Below are 27,143 nucleotides of genomic sequence, written 5' to 3'. Positions count from 1 at the left end.
AAAGAGTACAAGCTAATTTCGGATAATGAGCCTGACACTGTGAACTAAGATGGAAACTGAGCTTCTTTTTTAAGGGATTCCCATAACCAGTCACAACCAGCCACAGACCTCTTTCTTAACAAATACCTCACAAATTAAACTTTTTTATTTTCTTTATTACCTGCCACAAACATGCCTTGGTGTTACTATGTTGGATGAGGTCATCTGTTGACCTGGCAGCCAAGAGTCAGGGGAGAGCACACGTCAGCTGCAGGTGGAAACTCTCAGCACTGGGTAATGCTGGCAGGCACAGTCGGAGAGCCTTGGGTAATACAGCACTAAGTGAATGTAGGTAAGGGGCCTTGTCTTTGCACTTTTTCATGCTTTGTAGATTTTTTGTCTGCATTTTATGGATTTTATTGTCGATAACTGATGGGTTACAAGCATTACACACTGGTTGATTACCTAGCGATGCATCTTCAGTGCCTTGTATTTTCCATAACAATAAAATTTTACAGTATGTGTAAAACAAAGCAGCAGTGGGTGTGCACAGCTATAGCAGTTTTTTGTTTAATACTTTCCCTGACATCCTTTCCTAGATGTAACTGGAGTCTGGAGAAGCTGCCCGAGTTTCCATGACTGTTGTGTGTGTCACAGGTAAAAAGGATATTATCTTGTTCTAATCAATGAATACATGTGGACTCAATATGAACTGTATGCCCTGGAATTTTTTTATTTTATGGAGACTGAGAGCTGACCCAACCTCAAGTTTCTGAGACACCAGATGTATAAGTCTGTTTTTGTTTTTCATGCCACAGTATATTGTGATGATTGCTTGGTTTAGGAACAATCTTCACAATATCTTGGATTTCTGTACTTAAACAGAAATAATCAAATTCTGAACAGAAACTAATGATGCTGCACAAAAGAGAGAATACCCAAAAAAGGGTATTCTCTCTTTTATACAGTGACAACTTGTTCCTGAAAGGTAATATAGGGGGAAAAAAACCTGTATATAAGTACCTTATATAGCAATAGTGGGGTTGAATTGTGATCTTCAACCCCAATGAGGAGTGTGTAGAAACAGCACAGAGTAGGAACAGATTACAAACTACTACGTTTTGTGGCAACATGAAAAAAAAACTTTACATTAAATGTTATTTAAATTATACAAACAACATTCTATTTTACTGCTTATGAATAACTGTGGGACCATTTTTTTAGGTTTTGGGGGGAAATGTGCATGATTTCATCAATAAGTTTGACAACTTGCTTCCCCAAGCTGCAGCCACCAAGTTTCTGTGTGGAGGATGACTGTGAGACGAGCCTCATGCTGCACTACCGCAGCACCCGCAAGGGCTTCACCCTGTTTGTCAAAGGTAACAAGAAACATGATGGGGTAAACAGCGGGTGTGCAAAATGGTTTACCAGAGCAACAGGAAATTGGTTTGACCCCAAACCCTAGACCTATCTGTAATGCAATGCTTACATTTCTCCTGTGTTTGTGTGACTTTCTTTTTATTGCATGCTGGGAAAGGGTCTAGTCTAACAGGCCTAAGTGTGATCAAGTAAGAAAAATAAAGTTCTTTAACAATAAAAGTTGCTTTGAAGTAGTTTGGCCAGATTAAAAGGAGTGTTTTTTAACACTCTACAGTAGCTATAGTATACATACAAAGTGTGTACATGTGTATGTACTGTATACTATAGCTGCTGTAGTATATTAAAAAAGCACTGCTTTTAATCTGGCCAAACTACTTCAAAGAGTATATGTATAGCAATTTTAAGGAAATGGAGAGAAAAACCTTTTGTCAACAAATGAATGAGCACAGTTGTTGAAACAGAAAGGTTTAACCTATTCAGTCCTTCATTTAAAATAAAACTAAATATAAACCTACTACAGACAGCTCATAAATTAAGGTTACGCAAGCCGATTGTAACTTAATTTCCTGTGCACGAAGTTGACCTCTACACATTCATGAGCAGCATGCGCTTGTCTGATTGCAGCAGGGCAGCTCTCCTAAGTGGGACGACAATTCTACAACACAGATATTGAAGTAGAAATCCTGTCTTAGGAGGAAACTGAGAAAATGACATATGTGGTAGGTACTCAGACTTTGAACTATCAGTCCAGCTACTGTATGCCTGACCTTGACCCTATGTCAGTTTGTTGAGCATGCAAAAGATATCATCCTCTTCAGTGAGACACCAGGAAGCGTTTGTGTTTGCACTTGGAGAGCAAGTGGTTACTGCATCTAGATAAGTGTTTATTGGGATGGGACTCTGGGTAAAGACAGGATTCACAACGGAACAAATATGAATTATGCAACCTAGTGAAACCTGCATGATTCTGTCAGTATTGTCTGCAGTTACTTGTACACATTTCTTTTCTTCCATATTTACTTGTGATTTCAGATTGGCTTACATGAAATGGGACTTGCTCTGGTGTTTACATGCACAGATGCAATTCAATGGAAACAATGTAACAAGTTTTGAATATGTCATGCATGTTTCTTCCAGAGCGAATAGCTTATTTCATGTGTTTGATTAGCTTCCTGAAGATAAATATCTATCTCCTAGATCTTGTTATTGTGTTGCTCTTAATTCGTTAAGAGTATTTACTCTCTGCAGAGGATCATTTCCTTCTTTTCTTCCCTTTTGGATCACTTTGACACCACACTTATAATGGAAGTGTGTCAAAGGAACTGGCAGTCTACAGATATTCTTAAACAACACATGAGTGATTTGGTCTTTGCGATGCTTGGCGCTCATAGCAACATCACCCCACTCTCAGGGATTACACCTTTTCACCAGTACACCACTCACTGTCTCACTTACACTAGTTTTTAGTTAGCAGTGTCATTTTGAGGGATATCACAGACACTCAGATTCATCTTATCACTATCAACAATCATGCACCGATATCTATCTCTCTGACAGAGAAAAGAGTCACACCACCAATAATGAGCTGGAGATTTAATACATCATTATTGGAAGAACAAGATTTCATTAATTTATTTCAAAAAGGAATGGGCAATGCATTTAAATAATAATGACCTGCCAGGAATATCACCATGTGTTTTATGGGGAGCAGGAAAAGTAGTAATGGCAGGCAAAATATTATCTTACTGTTCATATAAGAAAAAGAAGGGGAAAATGCTGGTATTAGAAATAGAACAAAAAATATAATCACTATCTGCCTATGCTGCCTCACCACAAGAACATGTAATTAATAACCTGAGAAAACTAAAAGTAGTATTAAATGAAATAATTAACAGAAGAAGAAAACTTCTGATGCACAGTTTGCTTTGGGAGAACTTTGGAGATGGTAGTAGGTAGTTGGAAAACATTACTCATGATCCACAACAAAGAAACAAATCTTTTAAAGAATTTTATGATGCTTTATACTCATCACAGATTAATCCCTCCAACGCTGGTGTCGCAGAATTTCTTAACAATATAAATCTACCAAAACTAAATGATGAACAGATTGTGGCTCTGGATTCACTTCTTTCAATCTCTGAAATCCACGAAACCCTACAGTATCTCCCAAACAATAAAGCCCCAGATCCAGGTGTTTTTTCAGCAGAGTTTTACAAAGATTTATTGGATATGCTGACACCTTCTTTTTTCAAAATGGTCACTCAAATTCAGAACAAACACCAGATTCTATCTCCAAACATGAACTCTGCCATCATTAGTCTACTTCTTAAACCAAGCAAGAATCCTGTGTTCCCATCCAGCCCAGTATCTCTTATAAACACAGACCTTAAAATACTTTGCAAAGTCCTCGAGAGAAAATTAGAAAAACAATCACTCCATTCATAACACAACCTGATCAAACAGGTTTGATTAAAGGCAGACACTCATCGAATAATACACAGACTAATATATATAATAGATTATTGTTCCATCAAGAAATCTGAAACCACAGTTGTCTCCTCAGATGCAGAGGAAGCATTTGACTGGGTAAACTGGAAAACATAAATTTGGATTTAGTTCATTCTTCATATACAGGATTAAAACACTGTACAGCACTCCAAATGCTTGTGTTAGGACAAATGATCTTACTTCACAAAGCGTCAACCTACAGAGCAGCACCAGACACTTTCACCTCCCTCTTTGTTATTTTTATCAAACCATTAGCAGCAGTAATCTAAGAAAGTGTAGATATCAAAGGACTGAAAATACAGACCATAAGATAAGCCTATATGCTGATGATGTATCACATTTACTCGGGAACTCACAAACCTCGCTTATAAAGACAATCACTACTCGATCAACTGGAGTAAGTCAATAGTTTTACCTTTGAATTGTAATTTTCAAAACACCACCACTTCACTACAGTCAGGTAACATTAGATATCTAGGTCTACACTTTTCCACCAAGGTCTCAGACCTGGTACAGTTAAATCATATTCCTTTAATAAAAACAGTAGAGGATGATCTCACACGTTGGAGAACTTTACCTATATCACTCATGGGAAGAGCTGAGACCATGAAAATGATGATTCTGCTGAAAATAAACTACTTATTTTCACTGATCCCTAATAAACCCTCTCTTATTTGGTTTAGATCACTAGATTCAAACATTTGGAACTTTTTATGGAAAATCAAACCATCACAGATAAGCCTAAAAACTCTACAAAAAACCAAAACACAATGGTGGTCTAGAACTACCAAATTCTTATCAGCGCTTCCTATCCAATAGATTGCTATATGTTTCAAAGTGTTTTAAACCAAGCGTATTTGACAGCTCTTGGCCGGGCCTAGAACAAGCATTCTGTGGAAATGTAAAACTTTCAAGTCTGCCTTTCATTAGCCCCACTATTAAACATTTCTCTGACAGCCTGGTGGGAATTCTAAAAAAATAAATAAATATGTATCACTTATCCATGTAAACTAACACCCATTTGGAACAATCTAGATATTTATCAGAAGAAGAACATACTAAGTTTTTCATTGTGGCAAGAGAAAAGGTTAAAAAAATCTAGAACATGTTGTACAAGATGGAAAGTTTATTTCATTTGAAGAATTTGTATCAAAATCTAGAATCACCAAAGGTAAATTTCTTGAATTTCGGCAACTGAAATCCATCATACTGGGAAAAATAAATCCCTATTATTGCGGCTTCCCACCCTCATTACTCATTACAAGTACATTTGTGACAAAGACACATACACAGGCACTCTGCCTCTCTCTCACACACAAACACAAACACTCACACTACAAGAAGACTGTTAATTTACATATGAGTGCATTTTCAAATTTTTGTGTTCCAGGTATTGTATGTTTGTTTTTTCGCGAAGGTGAAGCAGTTGGTGATACATTATGCATTCTCCCTAAATCCCCACCCCCTCTTCCTTTTACCCCCCTGCCTTTTCTGCTTTGGACATTGTCATACTATTACATATAATAAATGAAATTACCCAAATAGAAATTACTAAATAAACAGATAAATGATTCACATGAACAAGAGGAGGCTATAAAGATTTTGTATAGCCGTTCTTGGAAAAGAAAAATGTGTTTGGCACCACAGTGCATTCAGATCACAACTCTGATTGCAAAAGCTGCCTGACAGAACAGGATTTTTTTTTAAACTCTCTGCAGAGGATCATTTCAGTCTAAAGGCCAGCATTTTTGGAAAGAGCAAAAATGGACCCACACATTTACAGCAAAGATGGATAGTTGAATCATTGGCATTATACAATTTTTTTCCACTGATCAATTTCCAGAAATATTTAACTGGGGCCCCTGAAACTAACTGAAATGTCAGTCCATTTGAGGCCATTAATCCTGACAAGGACTTTTTTTGAGAATGTTTATTCTGTTTTAGCTTTTACAACCATAGAACATATAACATGTGAATTGGGATATTATGTTATTTTTATAGCACTGTTCATGATAAATATAACAAAGTGCTTTATAACAAAACATTATCTGAAACCATAAAGACAAAAACTAACCATAAGCAAGTTTAATAAAATGAGTTTTTAGCTGCTTTAAAAAAAAACAGATTACCAAGTCCACAGATTTCAGTCTCAGTAGGAGAGCGTTCCAGATTATGGGGGCCACTGTTGCACAAACTCTGTCTCCTTTAGTTCTCAGGCCTGTATACTGCACACCCAGCAGGCCCTGATCACATGACCTTGGGGACCTGCTGGGGATGAATGGATGTAAAAGTTTACTGATGTACACTGGTGTTTGCCCATGCAGAGCTCTAAAAGTCAAAACCAGAATCTTACAGCGGACTCTGAAGTTAATGGTCAGCCACCACAACAATAGTGCAATGCAACAGTGTGAAATGTGAGTAGTTAGAGGCCTCGCAGCAGACGTTCCAACACAAGTGAACACTGAATTACAATAATCCAGATGTGGTGAAATAAAGGCATGAATAATAATTTTGTATTCAGACCGTGACACAGTAGAACTTAACCTGGCAACATTTCTTGAGTGACAACAAAGAGCAAACCACAGATTTCATGTGAGTATCCGAAGTGAAGGCTGAGTCAAAAGTCCCCAGGTTCCTGATAGAAGATTTAGCAACAGTGACAAAGGAATCTAAAGTTTCCATTACCTTAAGCACAAATCTGTCAGGGCCACAAACAAGGACTCCTGTTTTCTCAGTTGAAGAAAATTGTCCACCAACTTTTAATAGAGTCTAAGTGCCTATGCAATATTCATTTAGACACATCTTGGGAGTTAAAAGAGGTATATAAGTGAATGTCATATTAGGCTTCACATGGACATTGTCATCCTTATTATTCTAGAACTGTTCCTCGAGCTAATGTTTCTGAAACAGTAAACTAGCACTTTATCCAAATCATTTGCTCACTACTTGGTGTACTGGGAAGAAACAAAATCTTAATATGACCAATATGAACATGTACTGGCTTCAAAGAGATCTTCGCCAACCCCCAAGGCAAGAAAGTCAATGAAGAGTTCACTCTGGTCAGACCAATGTGGAGTTCAGCTGGAATAATGTGAGTTTGGCAGGAGTCATTTGTCATAATTCAAATTTAGTTTAAATCCCCACCTTCCTGTTTTATCGTCACTATTGAATACACTTAACAAAAATGTATCTTCTTACTTGTTTCTACTTGTTGATCTACGCCCATTTGAACGGTGTGTTTGAGCTTTTGTCGAAATCTGTGGCGGAAAGCAAGCAGAAGATAAATATCCTGAAACTCAGTACGGAGGAAGACGAGGAAAAGAAGGAGTTTGACGAAGCGAAAAGAGGAGAAGAAAGGGGTACTGGTCTTGCCATGTCATTTTTTATTATTTTTTTTGCTTGTCGTTTCAATTTCAAATTCATGGTGTATTAAAAACATTTTTAATAAATGGGATCACAACTTGATGGAAATAAAAGTCCCCATCAAGTTTAAAAATGTAGAAAGAAATAGATAAACTTTCAGTACATAAGAGACCCTTATGCAAACCTTGTAGACCCAGTACAGACTGAGTAATATGTCTCAAATATTCATCACTAGAATAAAAGGGGATTAGAGGAAATGAAATAAGGAAATTAATCTGAAGCACAATGCTGTGTATAATTATTTCGAGAGGATATCCCCTTTATTTTATCCTCTTGCCGGCCAGCGTTATTCGGCTATTGCCCAACTGTGTGATTTGGATTTGCATCTTGACACATTGTTAATTTTGCATAGTTAACTTTTCCTGGTTCATTCGGCCACCTATCCTCTCACAGTTTCCATTTCTCACCCTCCATCAGAGCCAAAGGCAGTGGAGGAAATGAAGGGTAGACCAAGAGTACAGCAGTTTTCTCACTCAGTAGAACAGCTCTGCCAACTCCGTAGGCGAGGACATCAAATTGTTGGCATTCCACACTGTAACTGGTCAGAACATTTTACCCCTTTCAAACAGGGTTTGTTAAGTCTTGAAAAGACAAAAACCCAGCATATCTTAAATTTCTAGCTCAGAAGCATTTTTGATATATTTATTGTACTTTTCCTGTGCTTATCAGTAGGATTGTAAATAAATAGCTGTTTTAGGAAAACCAATCTATCACTGTCCCTCCTTAATTATCTTAATGAAAATATTTTAAATTAATTTTATTTTTTTTTAAAAAACTCTGTAATTAAAATGCAATTTTAAAAAACTCTCTTAAATGATATTCAGGCAAGTGTAGCGAGACCATCTCTGAAGACATGTGGGAGCCTCCTAAGAAGCCTCTACACCTGAAGAGCCAGATTAAGTCCCCTAGTGGGATTCTCATCTTCCTAGGAACACCCATGTAAGACCAAGGTATACTGTGACAATAGTGACTGATGATACTGATTCAGGACTAGACATCTAGCCACATCCTTAATAATAGAGACCTAACACAAGCTGCAAGAAAGACTGGGTATATTCAGTCTAATCATGTCTGACTGGCCATATAGAGGGTCAATCAGACAATCATGTTAGTCTGTAGCTTATTGCGCCTAACACCAATATGGATCCGCCTACATCAAGTTTAATCATTATAGTAGTATTTTTGTCTTCTAAGTATTAAAAAACACATAAATTGAGGCTCTCTTTACCTGAAGGATCACACAACATCATCAACAAATGAAGACCAGAAATAGAAGATTAGAATGTAGACTTCATACTATGAGATGTCCCCGAGTGCTCGAAGAGACTTATCAAAGTGAGGGAGAGTACAAAGTATATCAGCCCTGCTCACAACCACTCCACAAATTAATGGCACAACATAGCAGAGCAACCTCAACAGGACAAGACTCTACTGTACACCTGCACTTCAAAGAGAAAGGATACTCTTTTGAGGAACCCAGTGTTCACATTTTTGACTATCTTACAGATCTTTCACATCTTGGCATCTTGGTGATAGGCCCAAGCAGACTCTCAGTCAGTTTTAGATCCTATGAAGTCTCTTAGATAAGAGGTAAAATGTCTTTTCAAGCTCTTTTAGTATTAAATTTACATTCTGATTTCCTCCTATTTGTGGTCTTAATTTGCTGTTGACACTGTTTAACTGTTTAAGATCATTCAAGGCAGCATATTCCTTTGATTTCCTTACAGTGAAATGGTTTTATTGATATCAGCTTATCAGAAAAAAGTAATAACATTCAGAACAGAACAGAAAATGGACTATTTCTGTTGTGCAACAGGGGAAAAAACAGAACTTCCACATTTTAGCCTAATGTGCTGACATTTGATACTAAATTGCGTGCTTCCCAATCACTGCCTCATTTTCTTTCTTTATTCTTGTAGTATAGAGACTGCGGAGGACATGCTGAAAATGGGTGTTTATGTGAACGATCTGAACCTGCATGATTCTAGCACAGCTGATTTTGGCCTGAACACAGCAATCAGCAGAGCTGCAGCTGGCCCTGGATCAGGTGAAGAAAATACCCTGAATGCCCATTCCTTCGAGAGAGGGAGAGAGAGCACATTATGCCAACAGAGCTGACTTTTCTTCAACAGTGAGAACTGAACAATACTGCATTTGAAAGGGAGTTTGAGGTAGCTCATATAACCTTGTAAAAAGTAAAAGGCTTGTATGGCTTAAAGCATCAGTGATTTTGTAGAATGATACACTAAGTGCACAAAATAATGCCAGCTCTCCATAAAGCAACCTGACCAAGTGAATCCAGGTGAAAAGCTTTGCTACCCTATTGATTTCACCCATTAAATCCACTTCAGTCATGCAGGAAAGATGTGGATTAAGAGGATTAGAAAATGCAAAGAGGGATTTTTGAGCTTTAAAAGAGGTGAGACTGTAACTATAGACTCTTGTGTCCCATTTCTCATCCTGTAAGAGCAACAAAAATTTACTCAGCTTTAGGAAATTCTCAAGGAGCTGGACGAAGAGAAGAAGAGACGCGATTTTGGGCTGTACCGTAAAGTCGTTGCTGACCACCTCAGAAAGGGAATCACTGCTCTGGAGACATGCCAGGTAGAAAAAAATGCTTGGTCTGAACTACATATAAAAACATTATGCTATTAAAAAAATGGTCAAGAGGGAAATTGAGGTCATAGACTTTTCTTGTTATTTGAAAGTCCTGCTGTTCTAGTTATTAAGAAATGATCACCAAAGCACCCAAGTCATGCACAGGGAAAGCACATCTTGCATCTAACGTAACTTTTATTCATTCACAAAAGAACTCAGGTGTCAGAAGAACACTTTATGAATTAAATGCACTTTTTCCTGGCAAGTGCAACAGTGCAGGTTTGTCATCATTTGATATACACGTTTTGTGTCCCAGGTCTTCCAAGATGCGATTGTCCTGTCCATGGACATAGTTAAGTTTAGCGAGATCTGTATCCCCATTACACCCATGCAGGTGGTAGACATGTTAATGAGATCTACATTGTCTTTGACATTTTAAACACAATGTCTACAAAGTCAGTCCAAGAAAGCAACACAAACAATTGTATTTGTATATTACTCTGAACCAAATTATCTGACATATGCAGTTTTTAGGATCTGTCTGAAGCCTATTTTCATATTTCAGAATATGACAAATATATTTTAGCACATTTACTTGATAAGAAAAACAAATAGGAAAGGGAAGGAAACACATCTCAGGTTGCAAACAGACAAATATATTTATTTGCAGAACATATAAATATTTATTGCAAGTTGAACAGTGTGTAGGAGTCTGGTTGTTATTTCTGGAAAATAAAAGAAAAACTGATGATTGTTACATTTGGCCTTTTCCCTGTTCAGCATGCAATTCTGTGGAAACAGATCCATCCATGTATGCCTATCCCAGCTGACATGGGGCAAAGGTGGAAACACTTCATTTGATAAAGGAAAAGGAAAATATCACTTATGTGAATAATACATAATTTAAAAAAAATGAAACATTTCTGAGTTATTAAATGAAATGAATATTTAATGAATTAGAAATACTTACTGACTTTATTTATACACCGAGGTTTTTTTTTTGTTTGTTTGTTTGTTTGTTTGTTTGTTTGTTTGTTTGTTTTATTCAGTGTATTTTAGTTTTAAAATAAAGCATAAAACACATTCTGGCATTTGTTGGCCAAGAGAAAGAATTATTATATTTTCACTTTGAATTTCCACTTTCTGTCCAGGTGGAAACAATAATGATGCTTACATGGTGGTTGCAGGTGCGCCTAACAAGAGCACCTTCCATGCTCACCATATCTGTGATATGGCCCTGGACATGGAGCTACATCGACCATATTAAAGATCCTTCCGCCGGGAAAAACATCCAAATCAGAGTTGGTGAAACAGTAAAACTGTCTGGAGCTTTGGTGGCTTCAAAGTCGTAAGGCACCCAGATTATTTGGATGTTTGTGGTTTAAATATTGCTGTTCATATGTTGGTGATGGTATACAATTAACTATACTTCTTGAAAGGATTCAGCGGCTTGATCCTTGCACTTCAAACAGTCTTGGTTTTGGCATTTTATCTACTCAGCTATTCAGCAAAGTTCAAGCAACAGTTCAAAAACAGAAATTTTGAGAGACAGAAATTTAACAGATGCATCTTTTTTCAAATACACAGATCACAAAGGGTCCCTGACATCATTAGGGCAAACGGGGGATATGGATTGCCTTCCTTTTTTTAATCTATTGTTATTGTTGACTGGATTTAAGAATTCGTAAAAATATTATTAGACTTTATGACATGAAACCATGAGGCAGCCAGAGTTCAAGCTGTGAAAATTGCAACTAAATGCTTCGATTTAAAGGAACATTAAACAATGCATGACTAATGTACTATACTACGCAACAGAACAGTTGTTTTATGTGTTTTCCTACCATCTGTAACAAAATGAAAAGTCGTAATGTTGCACTGGGGTGTGACATGTACACAAAGCTAAGTTAAAATACCACTGTACTAAACTGTACATCTACTCTGTAAACAGCTTATTCTGATCAGTTTCTCGTGAAGCCTATCCTAGCATGTACAGAGATAGATTATTGTAGATCATTATTGGCTCAATTTTAATATTCTAGATTTTAAACATCTGAAGGAAGCACTGCTATACAGAAAACTTTGTTTTTCAACTGGCAGAAAATTTGCAGTTGGAGACACTTATTAATTGCGATTAAATATGTATCATGGCTATGTTAACAATAGCAAACATTTAAAATTACTGCACCTTCAAAGAAAGAATGGGTGAGTTTTTTATTAATGTGAATTAATTCTGAATTAATTGCTTAAACTATGGGTGGAAGCTAGAGAAATAAATGTAAACCTCTTCTCATATGTCAACAATAACTACACTAAAGGTATTCATTCGAGTATGGGGGTGGCTGGCGTTGCGGGTCTGAAGATGCCTTGCTACTGTCTGCATGGTGACACTGTTAACGCAGCCTCAAGGATGGAGAGCAGTGGAGTGGTGACAACAATAACTTTGTTAATAACCAACTGTCCTGCAAAATGTTCCAAATAAGCAACAGCAAAAATAGAAATAAAAACGGTAATAATATTCATGACTTCATGCAGTCAAATTTCATATAGTTTAGAATAGAAAACCATTTTCTGTGTAATGATGCCACTGTGCGTGGTGCTTTTTGGTTGATGCAACATGCTATTCACTTCATTTCCTTTCAATTACTTACAATAATAGAAGTTGATGTCATGTTGTGTATGAAATCTGCTCTTGATGAAAAGAAAAGGAAAAAAAGGAAGCCGCTTGTGCAGACATAATTTCCTCGCTATACATTCCCACAAGGCAAGTAAAACAACTGTCATTTACGAGTTTAGTAAACTGCAAAAAAAAAAAGATATTTCAGAACAAATAGGCCTTATATCTCAATAGCCAGCTTTAGTTTAGTTTTGTGTTTGTGTGACTGTCTGAGCAGGGCATGCAGATCCACATACATTAGACCACCAAAGACCACTTGGAGCATGAGCCCTATAACTGAGGCGAAGGGCAAAATTGTTGTAAAAGTGAGTAGAAGCCAAGCATACATATCTTTTTGCTATCGGTCATGCTTTGGACAAAAAAAGCATTCTTATCCTCCCAGAAAGCATCGAGATGAACATTTTGATTACAACTTTACACACTTTCTGTTGTTGTTGTAACTGCAGTTGTAAGCAATTTAATTTACGATGAGATGCAAAATTCAGGGGAACATTGCTGTTATGTATTCCTAAAAAATGCCCCCTATCTTAAGCCACTCTCTGAGATATTGCATGAAATATTCATTCCAAAATGTACACAAAGAATTTCTTTTTCTTTTTTTTTTTTTTAATCAAATAATATATCTTTCACATTTTTCCAGGGTAAACATGAAAAACTACTGGCTTAAAGGAAAGAAAAATCTATCATTCAAGCCCCCAGCAGAGCTGCACTACAGCAGTGAACAGAAAGACTCTGATGAGCTCTAATGGGTGAGTAGAGAAAAGCAGAGCAGTCAGCACCAAAAAATCACTTATCTTCTTCACACAGTGTGGACTCAGGATGCCCCCTGTTGATTTAGTCAGAGTTGTGCTCATTGCCCCCTGCAGTATGAGACAGAAAGCAAACTGGAAGGCACTTAAGGCACTTTTGTCTATTGGAAGGAGTAATACTGCCTACCAAGAACACAACTTAGCCTCACATTGGGCCTGAAACAATGAAAAAAGAAGGGGAAAGATTCATTAACTTTAGCAACATAACTGCACTTTTTACTCAGTGATGTTTCCCTTGTTTCCCAAGGTTTATCTTAAAAATAAGCAACAATTTGTTGAAAGAGTGGATTAGAAATGCATACATTTTATTTTTGAGGAAAAATATTCCATTTAATGAAATAGTATTACTTGAAGGAGAGATGTTGTAAGAAAATAAGACTTTTTTTTCCCAAACTATTGTCCGTGTGATCAGATGTACCAAAGCCTGCTTTAAGCCGTAGCATTTCTGAACATTTTCCATGTTGTATCTGTGAATTCAACTAATGTATAACTGCACTAGCACCAATCCTAAGCACATGGCCTGTAGTCTGCACATTAATGGCAATGAGGCGCAATCAGAAGGTAAACCAAGCCCAAGTGACCTTCCCTGCAACACCTTGCCTACACGAAAAGCTGCTAATGAGCCCCTGTCCACTTCAGCAAAACTTCAAGCGAAGGAGGAAGCCAAAAAGGCGAAGAACAAGTGATGAAAGCTCAATAATGTCAGAGTCCTCTTCCCTTGCTGATAGGCTGGAGAACCCTGGTCCTTTACTCAATAACAAGAGAAACAGCTTCAAACAGGACTACGTCAAACTGCCCGCCAACCCACCAAGCAGTGTTGTAGTGCGATTAAAACAAATAAAAAAATTATATCTTTTCATGTCAATGAGGGACAAGATAAAAATTATTACTAATGAACAGAATTGTAATGACATTGTCTTGTTTTATAGGTTTGTTACTATTCTAAATAATGAGACTGTGCAGGTTTTACAACATGCCTGCCTTATGGGTTGTTTTTTTGTTTTGTTTTTTTTCTCAAAAAAGAGGAAGTCCAATTTCCTCTACATGCGAGAACAGCAGGCATATACAGAAGCAGAGAACCTAAAACTTGTACTACAGGTAGTGACCAGCATGGGAATTGTTCGTGTGCTATTTGCTCTGGTTTATATCAGTAAAACCTTTATGAAGTCACTGCTAATAATACAGTGATATTACTAGATATCAAAGAGGTGCAAGATTATACAGAAATGGAAGCCTGATTAATCAAGAATAGATACAATCAGAAGTCAACTCGTTTATCCTGTTTTGTCCAAGTATATGAAAAATCTATGATAGACTATCTTCTTCCTGTTTGTGATTACAATTTTCTTTTGCTGACTGTGTTTATTTTTAAACAACTGCATTTACAACCTCAAATAATTCTGTTTTGGAAACGACAATGACACGGCAGTGACACCTACGTGATGATTTGACAAAATACTGACCTACAGAAATACACATCTAATGTGTTCTTGACTTAGAATGTTTGTGAACTCTCAATCCTGATTTCTAAGTATGATAATGAGGTGACCTCAATTTACACAGGCATAAATTCCTAAAAATTAGGCAATTTCTTATATCACTTGATAACATTCATATATAAAAAAGAAGAATTTCATTGAAATAAGTAAATATTCAGTTATGACTGTTTCATTATAACTATAATGGTCAACCTCTATTAGACAAAGTCTACGCTGTGGACAACTAAAAGTTTATCTGAATTACAAAATACAGTTTAAGTGGCTACTGCTGTAGTTTCCCAAAACTTAGGAGATTCTTGAAATTGTAAGGACATTAAAAAGGTGTGTCTAAAAAAGCACGAGATTGCAAAAGGATAATGATAAACAACTACTGTTCAGGTGTTATCTGTAAACAGATGACATTAATTTTAACAACCACTAGGAGGTGATGCACTAGACACACAGTAACAAATAAATGAATTAGAGACCGTGACCTAGTTATTTTTTGGATCATTGAGGTTCTTCACCGCTAAAAAAAAAAAAAAAAAAGCTGAGCTGTAAGGGTTTAAAAACTGATTCTCTGTTACCTTCAGAAAGACCATATCACGCCTCTAGCCTCACCTGAAACAGCATTTGTTCACCGTATAACACAAAGCCAGCATGAGTGCAGAAAGCACCTAAGCTCACCAAATCCTCCATCCAATTCAGACTCCAAATCTTCAGGTCCAATTGTCTGACCTCAGTGGTTATTCTTGTCTTAGTCATCTGGTGATAACACACTGCCATTATGTGAGTGCCTGTATGTGTGTGTGTGTGCAAAGTTGGAGGCTTTGAAAGTTCCTGTGATCTTTTAATGAAACATAACAGACATAATTTAAGATGCTCACATTATCTCATGACCAAAAGAGGTGCATGCGTCAGATGTGTACAGTATGAAGGTGAGAGAGTTAAGAACTCAATTTCACCGCGTGCGCGTTCCTTCACAAAAACACACTCGCTCATATGCACAAACATAGGCAAGGGTGTAAACTCTCACTCATAGATATACAGCTGAGTACTCCCTGCTGATGTTTCCTTGTGAGATGTCATTACATGATAAAGAGGAAGCCATCAGGAAACCGCTTAAGCACTACTTCCTGTCTGTTGCCAAGGCGACAGACCTCATTCTGCAATTGCAGAAAAGTTTACCACGACTTTACTCATGTTAATTTCTTGCAGAAGGACAGGGTAGGTGGCAAAACAAAGAGGCAGGTGTGCTCGATCGGATACTGGTGGGCTGTATCCTGTCCAGGCACTCCTCTTAGTCCAGCTGGGTCTCAGTGCGACTTGTAACCTCAACATCTGACAACAATTACCATTTGCAAATGCTTAGTGGACATGTCTTTTTGAATGGCACAGGCCTCGGCCAAAAGTCTTTCAGCACAGCTGGTTGTCATTCAGAAAAATATATATATATATATATAGATAAACACACAGCTCAAGAGGCAGGGGACACTTCCTGATTCTAAATGAATCGTTGAATTCACAACCTCAGTTTCGCAGACATTTGCTGTAACTGCTGAGACTTATTGAGACCTTTATGTGTATTTACATGCCTCCGATTCAGATAAGACTTTATGAGTTTTATGGCCACTGATTGAACAATAGTTCATTCAGGGGAGCAACACTTTTGGACTTTAGTTTTTATTGTAATCTGATAACAGTGAATAATGGGGATTATTGTATGAAGTCTATGATTAACAACAGAAAACATTTCAGCGACAGTGCGCTAAGTTAGCTTGTAATTAAAATGTTAGTGTAAAGATTTTAATTTTTTAAAAAAGGACAACTTACAACTTTACTACAACATTATTAAACAACTCAAGAAAGGAACTAATATAAAGCTTTAACTTTGTTAATTATCACGTTGGTGCTGTGTTTCTACACAATCTTTAAACATTAAAAAAAGCTGTAGAACAGTTAGTGATCTCTGACTGTTTGTGTACGTCAGACACACTTCTGGCTACTCATTGTTTTGATTCTACCTTCAAAAAGAGACATGCGGGGAGGGACATGGCGCACAGCAGAACTGACAGGAGCCACATTCCAGCAAAGGTGAACAGCAGTAAAAAAAGAGTTAAGCCTCTCCCCTTTCAATGGGCTGCATCACTGGATTATTCGTAAATTCTTTCTGGGTTTTTCACTAGTCAGAACAAGCAGAGGCACAGCGTCAGCAATACAGAGAAGAGCAGGGAAAGAGACAAGCAGATTCAGAGTGCCAAATTGTGAAGAGCGAGGCTAAGAGAGAAATACAGTGGTTTGGAAGAGTTTGAATTTGAATTTCAGAGGGAAACACATGATAGCGTATAGAGAGAGAAAAAGCAAGAGAGAGAGAGGAAGAGAGAGCGACATACACACACACTAAGGGGTGTGTCACAGCAATTTAGTTCCTCAAGGAAGTACAACTCAACATTATCTTAAGAAAAGGGTGGCAAGCACTGACAGAAGCGCTGCAGGAGGGCTCTTTTTAGGTTTTGGTTCTGTTCGTAGTTAAGATGAAGGGATCCCGTTAAATTGACCAGCCTGTGCTGTCAACTTGATACACAGAGCAGAGGCAGACATCTGACACAGACAAGGAGGGAGGGGGACTCAGCACGCACACACAGGTAAGAAACTTCTGCTGTGTTCATATGCCAGTAAAAAAAACGACCTCTGGGACTAGATATCTGTGGTCTCTCCATTTCTTTAATCTCGTAAAAATTAAGAGTATTAATTAATGGTTTCCAACAGAGGTTAGAAGAAGAGGGATGAGTGGAAACTGTGTGACTTTGCTTCACTTCCCCATCTTGAACACGAGTTGGAAGATATGCATGTATGCTCACAGTCATGCTGGGACAAGTACAGTGACAGGCACAGATGTAGAGCTCTCATTTTTTTGTTTGCACAGGCTGAGAGTTGCTCAACTCAAATCTCAAGGCAGTGAACTTTTGTTCTTCTTTGGCCTACTTTGATTTGAAGCATGTTAAGTCCAAGCCAAAGACAGTGAAAGCTTGCAACATAGCTCTCATGGCTGTGCACATTCAAGGGACAAATACAACGCTGAGGGCCTTTGCTAATGACTCCTCGCCAGTGCGCCAACGGCTCTGTTTCGCTTCCCTTTTGAGGCAGGACAGATGTGTGGCAGGCTTGAACAACTCTGCTAAGTTGTGCAATGTTGAAAGAGAAACTGCAATATCTGCTTTAAGAGGATTTCAAAACGCTTCCTCATTTAACCTAAACCTATAAAGCAGTCGTCTTTACTGAAACAAAAGTATTACTTGGTTAATGTTTAAACAATAATATAAAGCAAAATTAATTCTTAGAAACCTGTATAAAACACTTTATATACTTATATATTTATATAATTGAAAAACAGGATCACAAACTACAACAATTACCCACAGTTCAAAACATACAACGGAAGTGACATTTCATTCAGCAAGATACTGATCTATTACAAAAACCTGCTGAGTAAGGACACAGAAACTTCTCCTATTTTTTATGCTGTTATTGTCTCAGGTTGTCCAGAATATCATCAGGTACTAATGCAACTACCACCAATCAATGATGACCTTTCAAAAAATGGCATGACAGACTCGTGTCTCTGAGCTGTTCCTGGAATATTCTCAGTGTTCAGTATGAAAAAAGGCAACTAAAGGGAACATACATTCCTTTAGGTCCCAGAAGCTACAATCCAGTATAGAAATCTCAGGGCTGGTATGAGAAACAGTGAGGATTTCATAAAGTAATAATGCTCAGCTGCACTCTAGGAACATTACAAAGATCTATTTTCATAACACAAAAACAGTAGAATAAACAAAGATGCAAGCACATAAGTACACACGAAACATCAAACAAAGCGCTATCTTTTATTGCTAAAAAGTTGCAGACAAAAACTGCAGGAAAATGACTTTCGCTTGGCCATACACTCTGTCATCCTTGCAACTAAAAACATGTAGAAACACGAACAAACACAAAAACACTCAGGCTTAATGCTTGAGTCATCTGAGGAATGCTAAATATTTACCTCTCCTGCCTGCCTGGATGACTCCACCAATAAGGACAACTCTCTTTGACTGTCCATTAACCTACCATTTAAAGATTCTGCACTGCCTGGATGTTACAGCAGCTCTGAAACTGATTAAGGCCATCTCTGCTCTGATAGTTCTACTTCTGCATTTTTGTGCTTTTCCTTCCAGCATTAGATCTCACACAGCATGCAGTTTCAGGCATTTGGGAGGGAAACAAACACTTGAACATATAATGGAGTCACTCCCTGTGGATGTCAACAACAAACTGATAAATGCTCAAAGGCCCTCTTCTATCCATTTGTACCAGAAAATTGCTGCTCAACATTGAGCGCATCCTCGACATGATCGACTGAATGATGTCCATTACAAAACACTGGTTTTATGGCAATATGCTGCTGTAGCATCGAGATGTTCCAGTGTTACCCAAACAGCCTCAACCCCCTGACAGCGCTGCATAAAATAAACAATGCTGATGCACAAAAGGCCAAGCAGCGACCTGTCTCGTGCTGTGGGAGTTTCACTGTGTGGAATACTGGCTGATGACTGCGCACAGTGCACATCCTTCAGATCCCAGTAGTCTTTTTAGCAAATAAATGAGACTGAAGTATGAAACTGAAATAGCTGTCACACTGCTCTACTTTCATTATCACTGTTAAGGGAAATTAATCTTATGAATGTTTTTGAATTCCCCACAGGGACCCCAAAGCTTTTGTAACAAAGGGAGCTATTAGAAATGTGACACTTGTTTGAAATTAATGGTTGTGCATGTAAAATGAACCCTACTAGAGATATGCTATAAAAGTGACTGTTTGCTTATAATGAATTTTGGAGCTGGGAGTGGGATGCATAACAGTGATGAGGAGAATCACAGCGAGTGCTACTTATTTGCATAATATGATCGTTAATGTGACTCGATCACTTTTTCATTCATGACTGAATGGTGGAGTCATTTGCTCACACTGCTGACTGTGCATCGCTGGCACTGGGCGACTTGAACATCATATTTTAAATGATGTTGCTAATAACAATAAACAGGGAGGAAAGAAATGCATCACAGGAGTTACAGTTGTTGATAGCTGACAGCTTACAGAAAATATGCGCTTAATAAATAGTGTTTACATCCTGTTTCGACGTTCCACTCAAAGGTAGACCCAGTTAGAAAAATTGAGGTAGCGTGTGGATTCAGGGTGCTCACTTCCTGTTCTTGTTCTAGCACTGATGCAATGTGAAAAAAGCAGGCGCGGACATGCTTGAGCTATGCAGCCTCCCTGCACCCCTCATATACTTGTCCATACAGGCCACAAGTCAGGTTTAGTGCAGAAAATGACTCAGAAAGAGGTTCAGAAACAGTCTTATTAACTGGAGACCTGTTTAGACTTTGAGATTCTGCACATGTGACAATACTAAGTGACACAGGAAGTAGGAGAGAATGCACAGCTGCCTCGTTGGCACTGATGTTTGCTAAAGATACTGCATATCTGTTGATTCTGTGTTACTCATAAAACATGGATTAATATGAAGCAGAAGCTATGCATTTAGGCTCATACTTAAGCTGCCGTGTTTCTGGAACTGGAGATATACGGCTAGAGCTTATCTATTTAGCATTAATATTCTACAAACACACTTGTTTGCTTCATCTATTGTAAGAGTCTTATTGCTGTGATACTTTCAATCTTTGTTCTTTTGGTGATGTGGGAATTAAATCTTATTTTGCTTGCCCACTCTTTGTAACACTCTAACAAGAACATCAGAGAAATCAAATTCAAATGTTTTCCTCTGTGAGTGATCCACTTCATATCTGCTTGCTTCCATGTTAGAGATTAGAGGGAAATTAGATGGAATTAAAAAAGAATTAATTCAAACTGTGTTGACAATCAAAGATAAAACTGTGGATTTTGTAGTTCTGTCATAGTGTGCTGTATGAATGCTGATGACTTCCCAAGGGGGGGGGGGTTCTGTGATGGATGTTAGGTGTGGTTAGAATCCCAGGGGAAAAATTAAGTGCCTCTGTGGAGGCTCCTCCATGGTAGTTTTCCCTTTTGGCAATGTAAGTACATGTCAGATATCAAAACAAACACTGTAACTAACATAACATGAAGGCATTGCTTCAGAATTTAACACACTACATGTTCAGTGTTTGTGTCGATGTATGCTTCTAATTTTAAGATGACAAATAAAAGGCTTGAAGTGTTACTAATATTGACACTAAGATGAAGTTTTATGATGTGTAAGAAGGGTCAGTGGATGATAATCTGAAAGTTAAAAAGTAATGAGGGAAGACTCGCCACTTTGCTGTAAAACATGTTTCTCCTCCCTTTCCAACAGTTAAACCTTGTAGTCAGCAATCATTCTCCAACTACTCAACTGGAACTGCTGTTTTTTTGAAGATTTTGTGGCAGAAAAATCGAGGGCAGAAAGAAAAACTGTTTTCTTTTAAGAGTGTACTTGTGTGTCTTCTCCTTTCAGGTTTAAACAGGACCTCTTTAGCACTTTCATGCTAATTCATTCAACCAAAAAAAGTTGTGCAATCTAGTCTTTACTTGCCTACCAACAGGATTTGCTGTCGATTTACTGTGATGGGTATGGGTAGTGACAGGAAATCTGCCTGAAGAGACAAATTCAAACTTTCAAACTGAAAATGGTTACCAATCAGTTTAATCACAGGAAGCTGAAACTGTAAATGTTGAACATTCTGCCTCTATAGCTGAGAGAACTACACACTGTGTAATGATATCCTGTTGGGCTATTTATGAGCATGAAGTATGAATATTTTATTTCTTTTCACTGCTTTTTTTCTGCAGGTATAATTATGAAATATTTTGTCTATACACAAATTTAAATGCACTCAAACTGAGCTGTAACAAGTTTATGTGGATATTAAAACAATTGAATAGTTGTATAATAACTTTATCGGGACAGACATTAAAATGAAAAATTCAATTCATTTTCTTCATAATTCAGGCAACAATGGATGCGTTCAATGCCAAGGACATGGCCATGAAGGCACAGAAGAAAATCCTCAGCAGCATGGCCACAAAAAGCTCTGTACAAATGTTCATTGATGACACCACCAGTGAGATCCTAGATGAACTGTACCGGGTCTCCAGAGACTACTTGGGAAATAAATCAGAGGCTCAGAAAGTCATCAAAGACCTCATCAAGATTGCAGTCAAGATTGGCGTCCTTTTCAGGAACAACCGCTTCAGCACAGAAGAGCTGGCAGTGGCCCAAGACTTTAAGAAGAAGCTCCACCAGGGAGCAATGACAGCTATCAGTTTCTATGAGGTACACTTCCCAACTTTAAATTTTTAATGCATGATGTATGAGTAAGCATACATCACCTGAAAGAAATTTGTGCCAATGCACATGTTTTCTAGCTCCAATTGCAAAAGAATGCCAATTACTCTCAAATGGGGAAAATGTTTTGTGCACAGCATGAACTTCAAGAGGTTTCTGACCTTAGTTTTTCCACAATAAATGCAATTTGCAGATGTGTTAATATTTCCAATTAAAACAGATAAATAAATATATTAATAACATGGCATCAAAACGTCCAGGTTAATTCACTGTTAAATAGGATTCTCTTATGCATCAACGCGTGGCTCAGACGTTGCTTTAAAGGGTTGCTTGTTTTATTTCAGTTCCACATAATCAAGTGCTTGTTTCTCTGCTTTGGTAATGTGAGAGAACAATAAGTTGATATTGAAACTTCTGTATTGGGATTAAAATTGAATATGCAGGAAGATTAATGATGCAAAATAACAAAAATATGCAATCTCTAAGAAGTCTTTAAACCTGGTAGAATATTCATACATCATATCCTGCTACTTCACAGTAAGATATTATACAATTTGACTTGTATGAAATACCTAACATGAATGCATGTCTTGTCTGATGCAGGTGGACTTTACCTTTGAAAAAACAGTGATGGCAGACATCCTGACCAGCTGCAGGGATCTGCTGCTGAAACTGGTCAACACCCACCTCACCACTAAATCTCATGGTCGCATCAACCATGTCTTCAACCATTACTCCGACCCACAGCTCCTGACCCAACTGTACAACCCTGATGGGCCCTTCAGACCCAACCTCACCAAGATCTGTAAAGGACTGAATAAACTAGTGGAGGATGGGACAATATGACATCAGAACTAAATTTCAAACAGACACTGGGAGATCAACAGACAGACTCAACTAGGACTCCGAACTGCTTGTTTTTCTGTTACTGAGGACTGGCAACATAAAACAAGTCATTTGAGAACCAACCTGCTTTCCCATAGTTCTCAAAGAACATGAGGGATACAAAAAAAGCTTTGTGGAGTCATTCAAGTTTTTGATATTTTGGGGCCATAAATATATATTATGTAAGTGATGCTAATCTTCTATTCAGACAGTGTCCAGAGAAAACAAACTTGAAATTAAACAGATATATTCTGCATTGATTATTTTACTAGGACACAAAGTATCATCTAATATTTGTGACTTTGAACTGTATTATTCAGAACTACTGATATTATGCATTATAATCACTGATATGAATCAGCTGGACTGATGCATAAGCAAGTTAGGCCTGGGAACAATACCACTATAGTACAGCACTGCCATCTGGTGGTTAAGATGATGCTTCTGCAGCAACAAACTGTATTTACTGAGGTGTCCAGACAACAATCAAGCCAAAAATAAAGATAATGACCCCAGAGTGCACAATTACTGCGACCATGACTGTATTTTAAAAACATGTTTAGCTCAACAAAAAGACAGACTCTTTACTCATGACTGCTTGAACATCCAATCTATAATTCATGATTTTTGGATCACAGTAGGGCTTAAAAAATGTTTAAATTCATTGGCCTACTGACTATTCGTTGGTCTATATGGCAGTTAAAACAGATAAAAATCAACTCCAATTGGACACTAAATCTCCCAAAACAGCTAAATCTACATGTTATACTAAAAGAAATATTTGTTAGCAGTAATGTGAACAAATGTCATTTAACATGGGATAAAAATATGTAATTTAAAACAAACAATACAAAATTGAAAAGACACTAGAAATATAACCTTAACAGTACAATTATTGCTATCAAATATTCTAAAGCCTACAACATTTTTTCTTGCATTTTCAGCATTAATAGAAAAACCATCATTCTAACCAGTTCATTGTCATCATCATTATTACAGTAAACACAACTTTTGTTTTAGATTCCATTTCCTAACGTTACAAGTCTGAAAATATGAGGCAGTTACACACAAACCCTTTTTGTGTTGACCATATGATCATCTGACTATAAATATGATTGATTTTTAATTCTTCAAATTTCAAGTTTCCAACTTCCCAGATGTGAATAGTCATATGAAGCTTTTCACAACCTGCAGCATGTCTCACCAAATAAATAACAAGTCTACAATTGTGCAATATAAATTTTTAAATGGAAGTGTGAAAACACTTTTATACTTTAAGTAGCAGCGGGATCACCGGGGATTCCTTTTCATTCCTTTATCCGTAACGCTCCGTTATTCTGGAGATCAAACAGCGCATCACGGCTCCCTGGGAAAGCTCCATTAATGTTCTGAGTGACAGACATGTCACAGTTCAAAGATCTCATCTTCCTTGTCTCTCAGTTTCCTGGTCAGTTTGGTGACAGTGAGCGGTACTGTCCCCTGTACTGCCATCCTGGAAGATGAAATGACACTCTGTGACCTCGTAAGCGGCCGGCAATCTGATGTCCTGTTGTTGCAAGTTGCTTCTAGTGCAGCAAATCTGGCAAATAAAAAAAATATATAACAGAGCAAGTCATTCAGAGTGTACTGATCTTAGGCTAAATTGATTGGTATTCTTAAAAAAATATCGCTGTTGCACTGGTACTATCACCAGGCCATTAGAAACTGCATTTAAAGCAGCTATTAAGCAGCTATTGGGCGATCGTGGCTCAAGAGTTGGGCGTTCGTCCTGTAATCGGAAGGTTGCCGGTTCAAGCCCCGGCTCCGACAGCCTCGGTCGTTGTGTCCTTGGGCAAGACACTTCACTCGTTGCCTACTGGTGGTGGTCAGAGGGCCCGGTGGCACCAGTGTCCGGCAGCCTCGCCTCTGTCAGTGCGCCCCAGGGTGGCTGTGGCTACAATGTAGCTTGCCATCGCCAGTGTGTGAATGTGTGTGTGAATGGGTGGATGACTGTGTATAGTGTAAAGCGCTTTGGGGTCCTTAGGACCAAGTAAAGCGCTATACAAATACAGGCCATTTACCATTTAAGCATTGGGAATCTTTTGAACAGCCACATTGTGAGTGGTTGATGAAATATTAAGAAGGCCAGAAAGGTGGATGACTATACTTGACATGACAATCTACGCTAATCTGACTATCAGATACTGTCCATGTATATCTATGCTTAGCATCAAAATGCATTATATTTGACCATGACCTCAACATTATTTACACATCAGTGAAGGTACAATATTTGCAAATTACACTGCCACTGACCATTTCTCATGCAGTAATATGTTCCAATATTAACCTGGAGGAAAAAATGTTAATCTGAGTAACATAATATTTCCACTGAACTGTGTTTAGGAATACGAATGGCATGAGTATAATAGCCCAGGGCTTATGACTAAAAACATATGCATAAGCAGGACCAACTGATCTAACTATTAGTGACTTAAATACGAAAAGAGTAAGTCTCTGTAATGCTACAAATGACCCTGACTGGACAACAACTGTGCAAAGAAAAGAGCAACCAGCGACAGGCACAGTTATACCTTTTCTCTGCTTCCTGGCATCCTTTGACTGCAGCCTGCTTGGACTGGCTTATCAAGTCATCCAACCTTTTCAAAAAATCCCCTGGAGTGAGATCTTTTCTGTCTTCTTGCTTTTTCTCAGAGGAACTCCCTATGTGTCCATTGTGAAGTGAAGCAGAGTTAGCACTGCCTTTGTTGCCATCCTCCTCCGCCACATCCAACCCATTACTGCAGTCATCCAGGTCTGATATCACAGGGATTGTCAAAGACTTCTTCAGGAATATTGAGTCATTGGTGTAAAGCCTGTTTGCTATTTTGATTTGCTCCATCTGAAAGAGAAGATATCCTTGTGAACCTTTTGTTAATTAGTATTAGACTTGGCTAAATCAAGTCTCACTTTTACCGAGATCAGTAGGCAGACAGGAAACCAAATAAATACATGCCATTTTAAGGCAAACACTTTTTCATAGTATGCCCTAACAGCTGAATAAACAATTTAATTATGTAGTTGAACGTTTTGTTGAACCACTGAGATAACCTATCTCAATAAATATGAAAATAAAACAACGACTATAAGAAAAGTGAATATTCACCCACATTTACATTTCAGTATTGGCAAATCAAGTATTCAGTTAGAAGACATCATATCGCAACAAGTAAATTTCAATATAAGCTTAATATGAACTGTTAAAGGCGCAAAAAATGAATACTTTAACTAATTCAGTCTCAGAGTCAAATTAACACAGTCATACTCACAGACACTCCATACTTCAGTGCCAGGCCTTGCAGTGTCTCTCCCGGCTGAATTATATGTTCAATGCGTCTCTGGTGCACCGGGGACAGAGGAGATCGGATCAAACTGCCGTAAGATCTTGTGCGGTTCCCTCGGAGTAGGCCGTCCCCTCCGGCTGGTAGTGGAGCCCGCTCCCCTGACATTGTCGTGAAACACTTATATTGTTCTTTTTTCGTGTGGTAAACAACCATGTGGGCCTAAAATGCGCTTACCAGCGAACTTCACTGCTGATAACATCTTCACAATAATGGCTTCCGCTTTAGCCCATAACTATCAAACTAGCAGCTTAGTTAGCCTGCTAGCTAAGGCTATCAACTTAATTAATGTCGTCGCGCGTTACTTTTCCAAGCGTTTAATATTTTCTCCCAAATGACAACCGTTTAAACTCTATAGAAAGTTTCTTGGATTACAAATATAACGTACCTTATCTGTCAAATACACTGCTAAAAGTCGCTGGAAAAACTTGTTTTCAAAACTCTTGCAGTCAGCTGTCTACAACCATATGTTGCCATGGCTGCCGTGTTCACTGATTCGCCACAACGTGTTGCATTAAAGACTGTAGGGGAAAATGTGCGTTTTATTTTAAGTTGACAGATGTTTTTTTTTCGCAAATTTAGCAAATATAAACTATAGCCACAAATCGAGCTTTCAAATGACTATGCGGACTTTATGTTATAAAAACAAGCATATATCGTTGTAGTTCCGATAGCTGAAA

General features: G+C 37.9%; 3 protein-coding genes across 3 annotated transcripts in view; 2 read left to right on the top strand and 1 right to left on the bottom strand.

Annotated features, from left to right (window-relative positions):
- Positions 1–15,589, top strand: part of LOC146378205 (soluble guanylate cyclase 88E-like) — a 112,055-nt gene extending 96,466 nt beyond the window's left edge. The window contains 23 exon segments of the mRNA XM_084942651.1: positions 1,204–1,250; positions 1,252–1,358; positions 1,987–2,082; positions 6,877–6,936; positions 6,939–6,958; positions 7,082–7,226; positions 7,708–7,735; positions 7,737–7,831; positions 8,115–8,229; positions 9,210–9,278; positions 9,280–9,337; positions 9,760–9,894; positions 10,205–10,292; positions 10,295–10,321; positions 10,324–10,347; positions 11,040–11,133; positions 11,135–11,193; positions 12,207–12,316; positions 12,783–12,874; positions 13,206–13,336; positions 13,861–14,056; positions 14,058–14,196; positions 15,446–15,589. Coding sequence (XP_084798777.1) covers positions 1,204–1,250; positions 1,252–1,358; positions 1,987–2,082; positions 6,877–6,936; positions 6,939–6,958; positions 7,082–7,226; positions 7,708–7,735; positions 7,737–7,831; positions 8,115–8,229; positions 9,210–9,278; positions 9,280–9,337; positions 9,760–9,894; positions 10,205–10,292; positions 10,295–10,321; positions 10,324–10,347; positions 11,040–11,133; positions 11,135–11,193; positions 12,207–12,316; positions 12,783–12,874; positions 13,206–13,336; positions 13,861–14,056; positions 14,058–14,196; positions 15,446–15,589 — 2,079 coding nt within the window.
- Positions 15,590–17,043: 1,454 nt separating this feature from the next.
- Positions 17,044–23,611, top strand: tnfaip8l2b (tumor necrosis factor, alpha-induced protein 8-like 2b). The gene is made up of 3 exons (XM_084944073.1): positions 17,044–17,497; positions 21,863–22,186; positions 22,802–23,611. Exons 2-3 carry the CDS (start codon positions 21,869–21,871, stop codon positions 23,042–23,044), a joined length of 561 nt encoding a protein of 186 aa, XP_084800199.1. The 5' UTR covers positions 17,044–17,497; positions 21,863–21,868; the 3' UTR covers positions 23,045–23,611.
- Positions 23,605–27,102, bottom strand: lysmd1 (LysM, putative peptidoglycan-binding, domain containing 1). Its single transcript, XM_084944072.1, has 3 exons — positions 26,392–27,102; positions 25,657–25,964; positions 23,605–24,662 (listed from the first exon to the last, which is right to left on the bottom strand). Exons 1-3 carry the CDS (start codon positions 26,617–26,619, stop codon positions 24,488–24,490), a joined length of 711 nt encoding a protein of 236 aa, XP_084800198.1. The 5' UTR covers positions 26,620–27,102; the 3' UTR covers positions 23,605–24,487.
- Between the last annotated feature and the right edge of the window lie 41 nt (positions 27,103–27,143).

This window comes from Perissodus microlepis, chromosome 11 (genome assembly GCF_051167445.1).
Source record: "Perissodus microlepis isolate ML-2025 ecotype Zambia chromosome 11, ASM5116744v1, whole genome shotgun sequence".
Lineage (NCBI taxonomy): Eukaryota > Metazoa > Chordata > Actinopteri > Cichliformes > Cichlidae > Perissodus > Perissodus microlepis.
Note: the sequence above shows the minus strand (reverse complement) of the source record. Positions and strands in the feature narration are given on the sequence as shown.

Excerpts from the sequence above, each read along its gene's own strand:
- tnfaip8l2b (XM_084944073.1), top strand. The coding sequence starts at position 21,869 with ATGGATGCGTTCAATGCCAAGGACATGGCCATGAAGGCACAGAAGAAA. Across the intron at positions 22,187-22,801 it reads CAGCTATCAGTTTCTATGAG|GTGGACTTTACCTTTGAAAA; the intron begins GTACACTTCCCA and ends TGTCTGATGCAG.
- lysmd1 (XM_084944072.1), bottom strand. The coding sequence starts at position 26,619 with ATGGTTGTTTACCACACGAAAAAAGAACAATATAAGTGTTTCACGACA. Across the intron at positions 25,965-26,391 it reads CACTGAAGTATGGAGTGTCT|ATGGAGCAAATCAAAATAGC; the intron begins GTGAGTATGACT and ends CTTCTCTTTCAG. Across the intron at positions 24,663-25,656 it reads TGCCAGGAAGCAGAGAAAAG|ATTTGCTGCACTAGAAGCAA; the intron begins GTATAACTGTGC and ends TTTATTTGCCAG.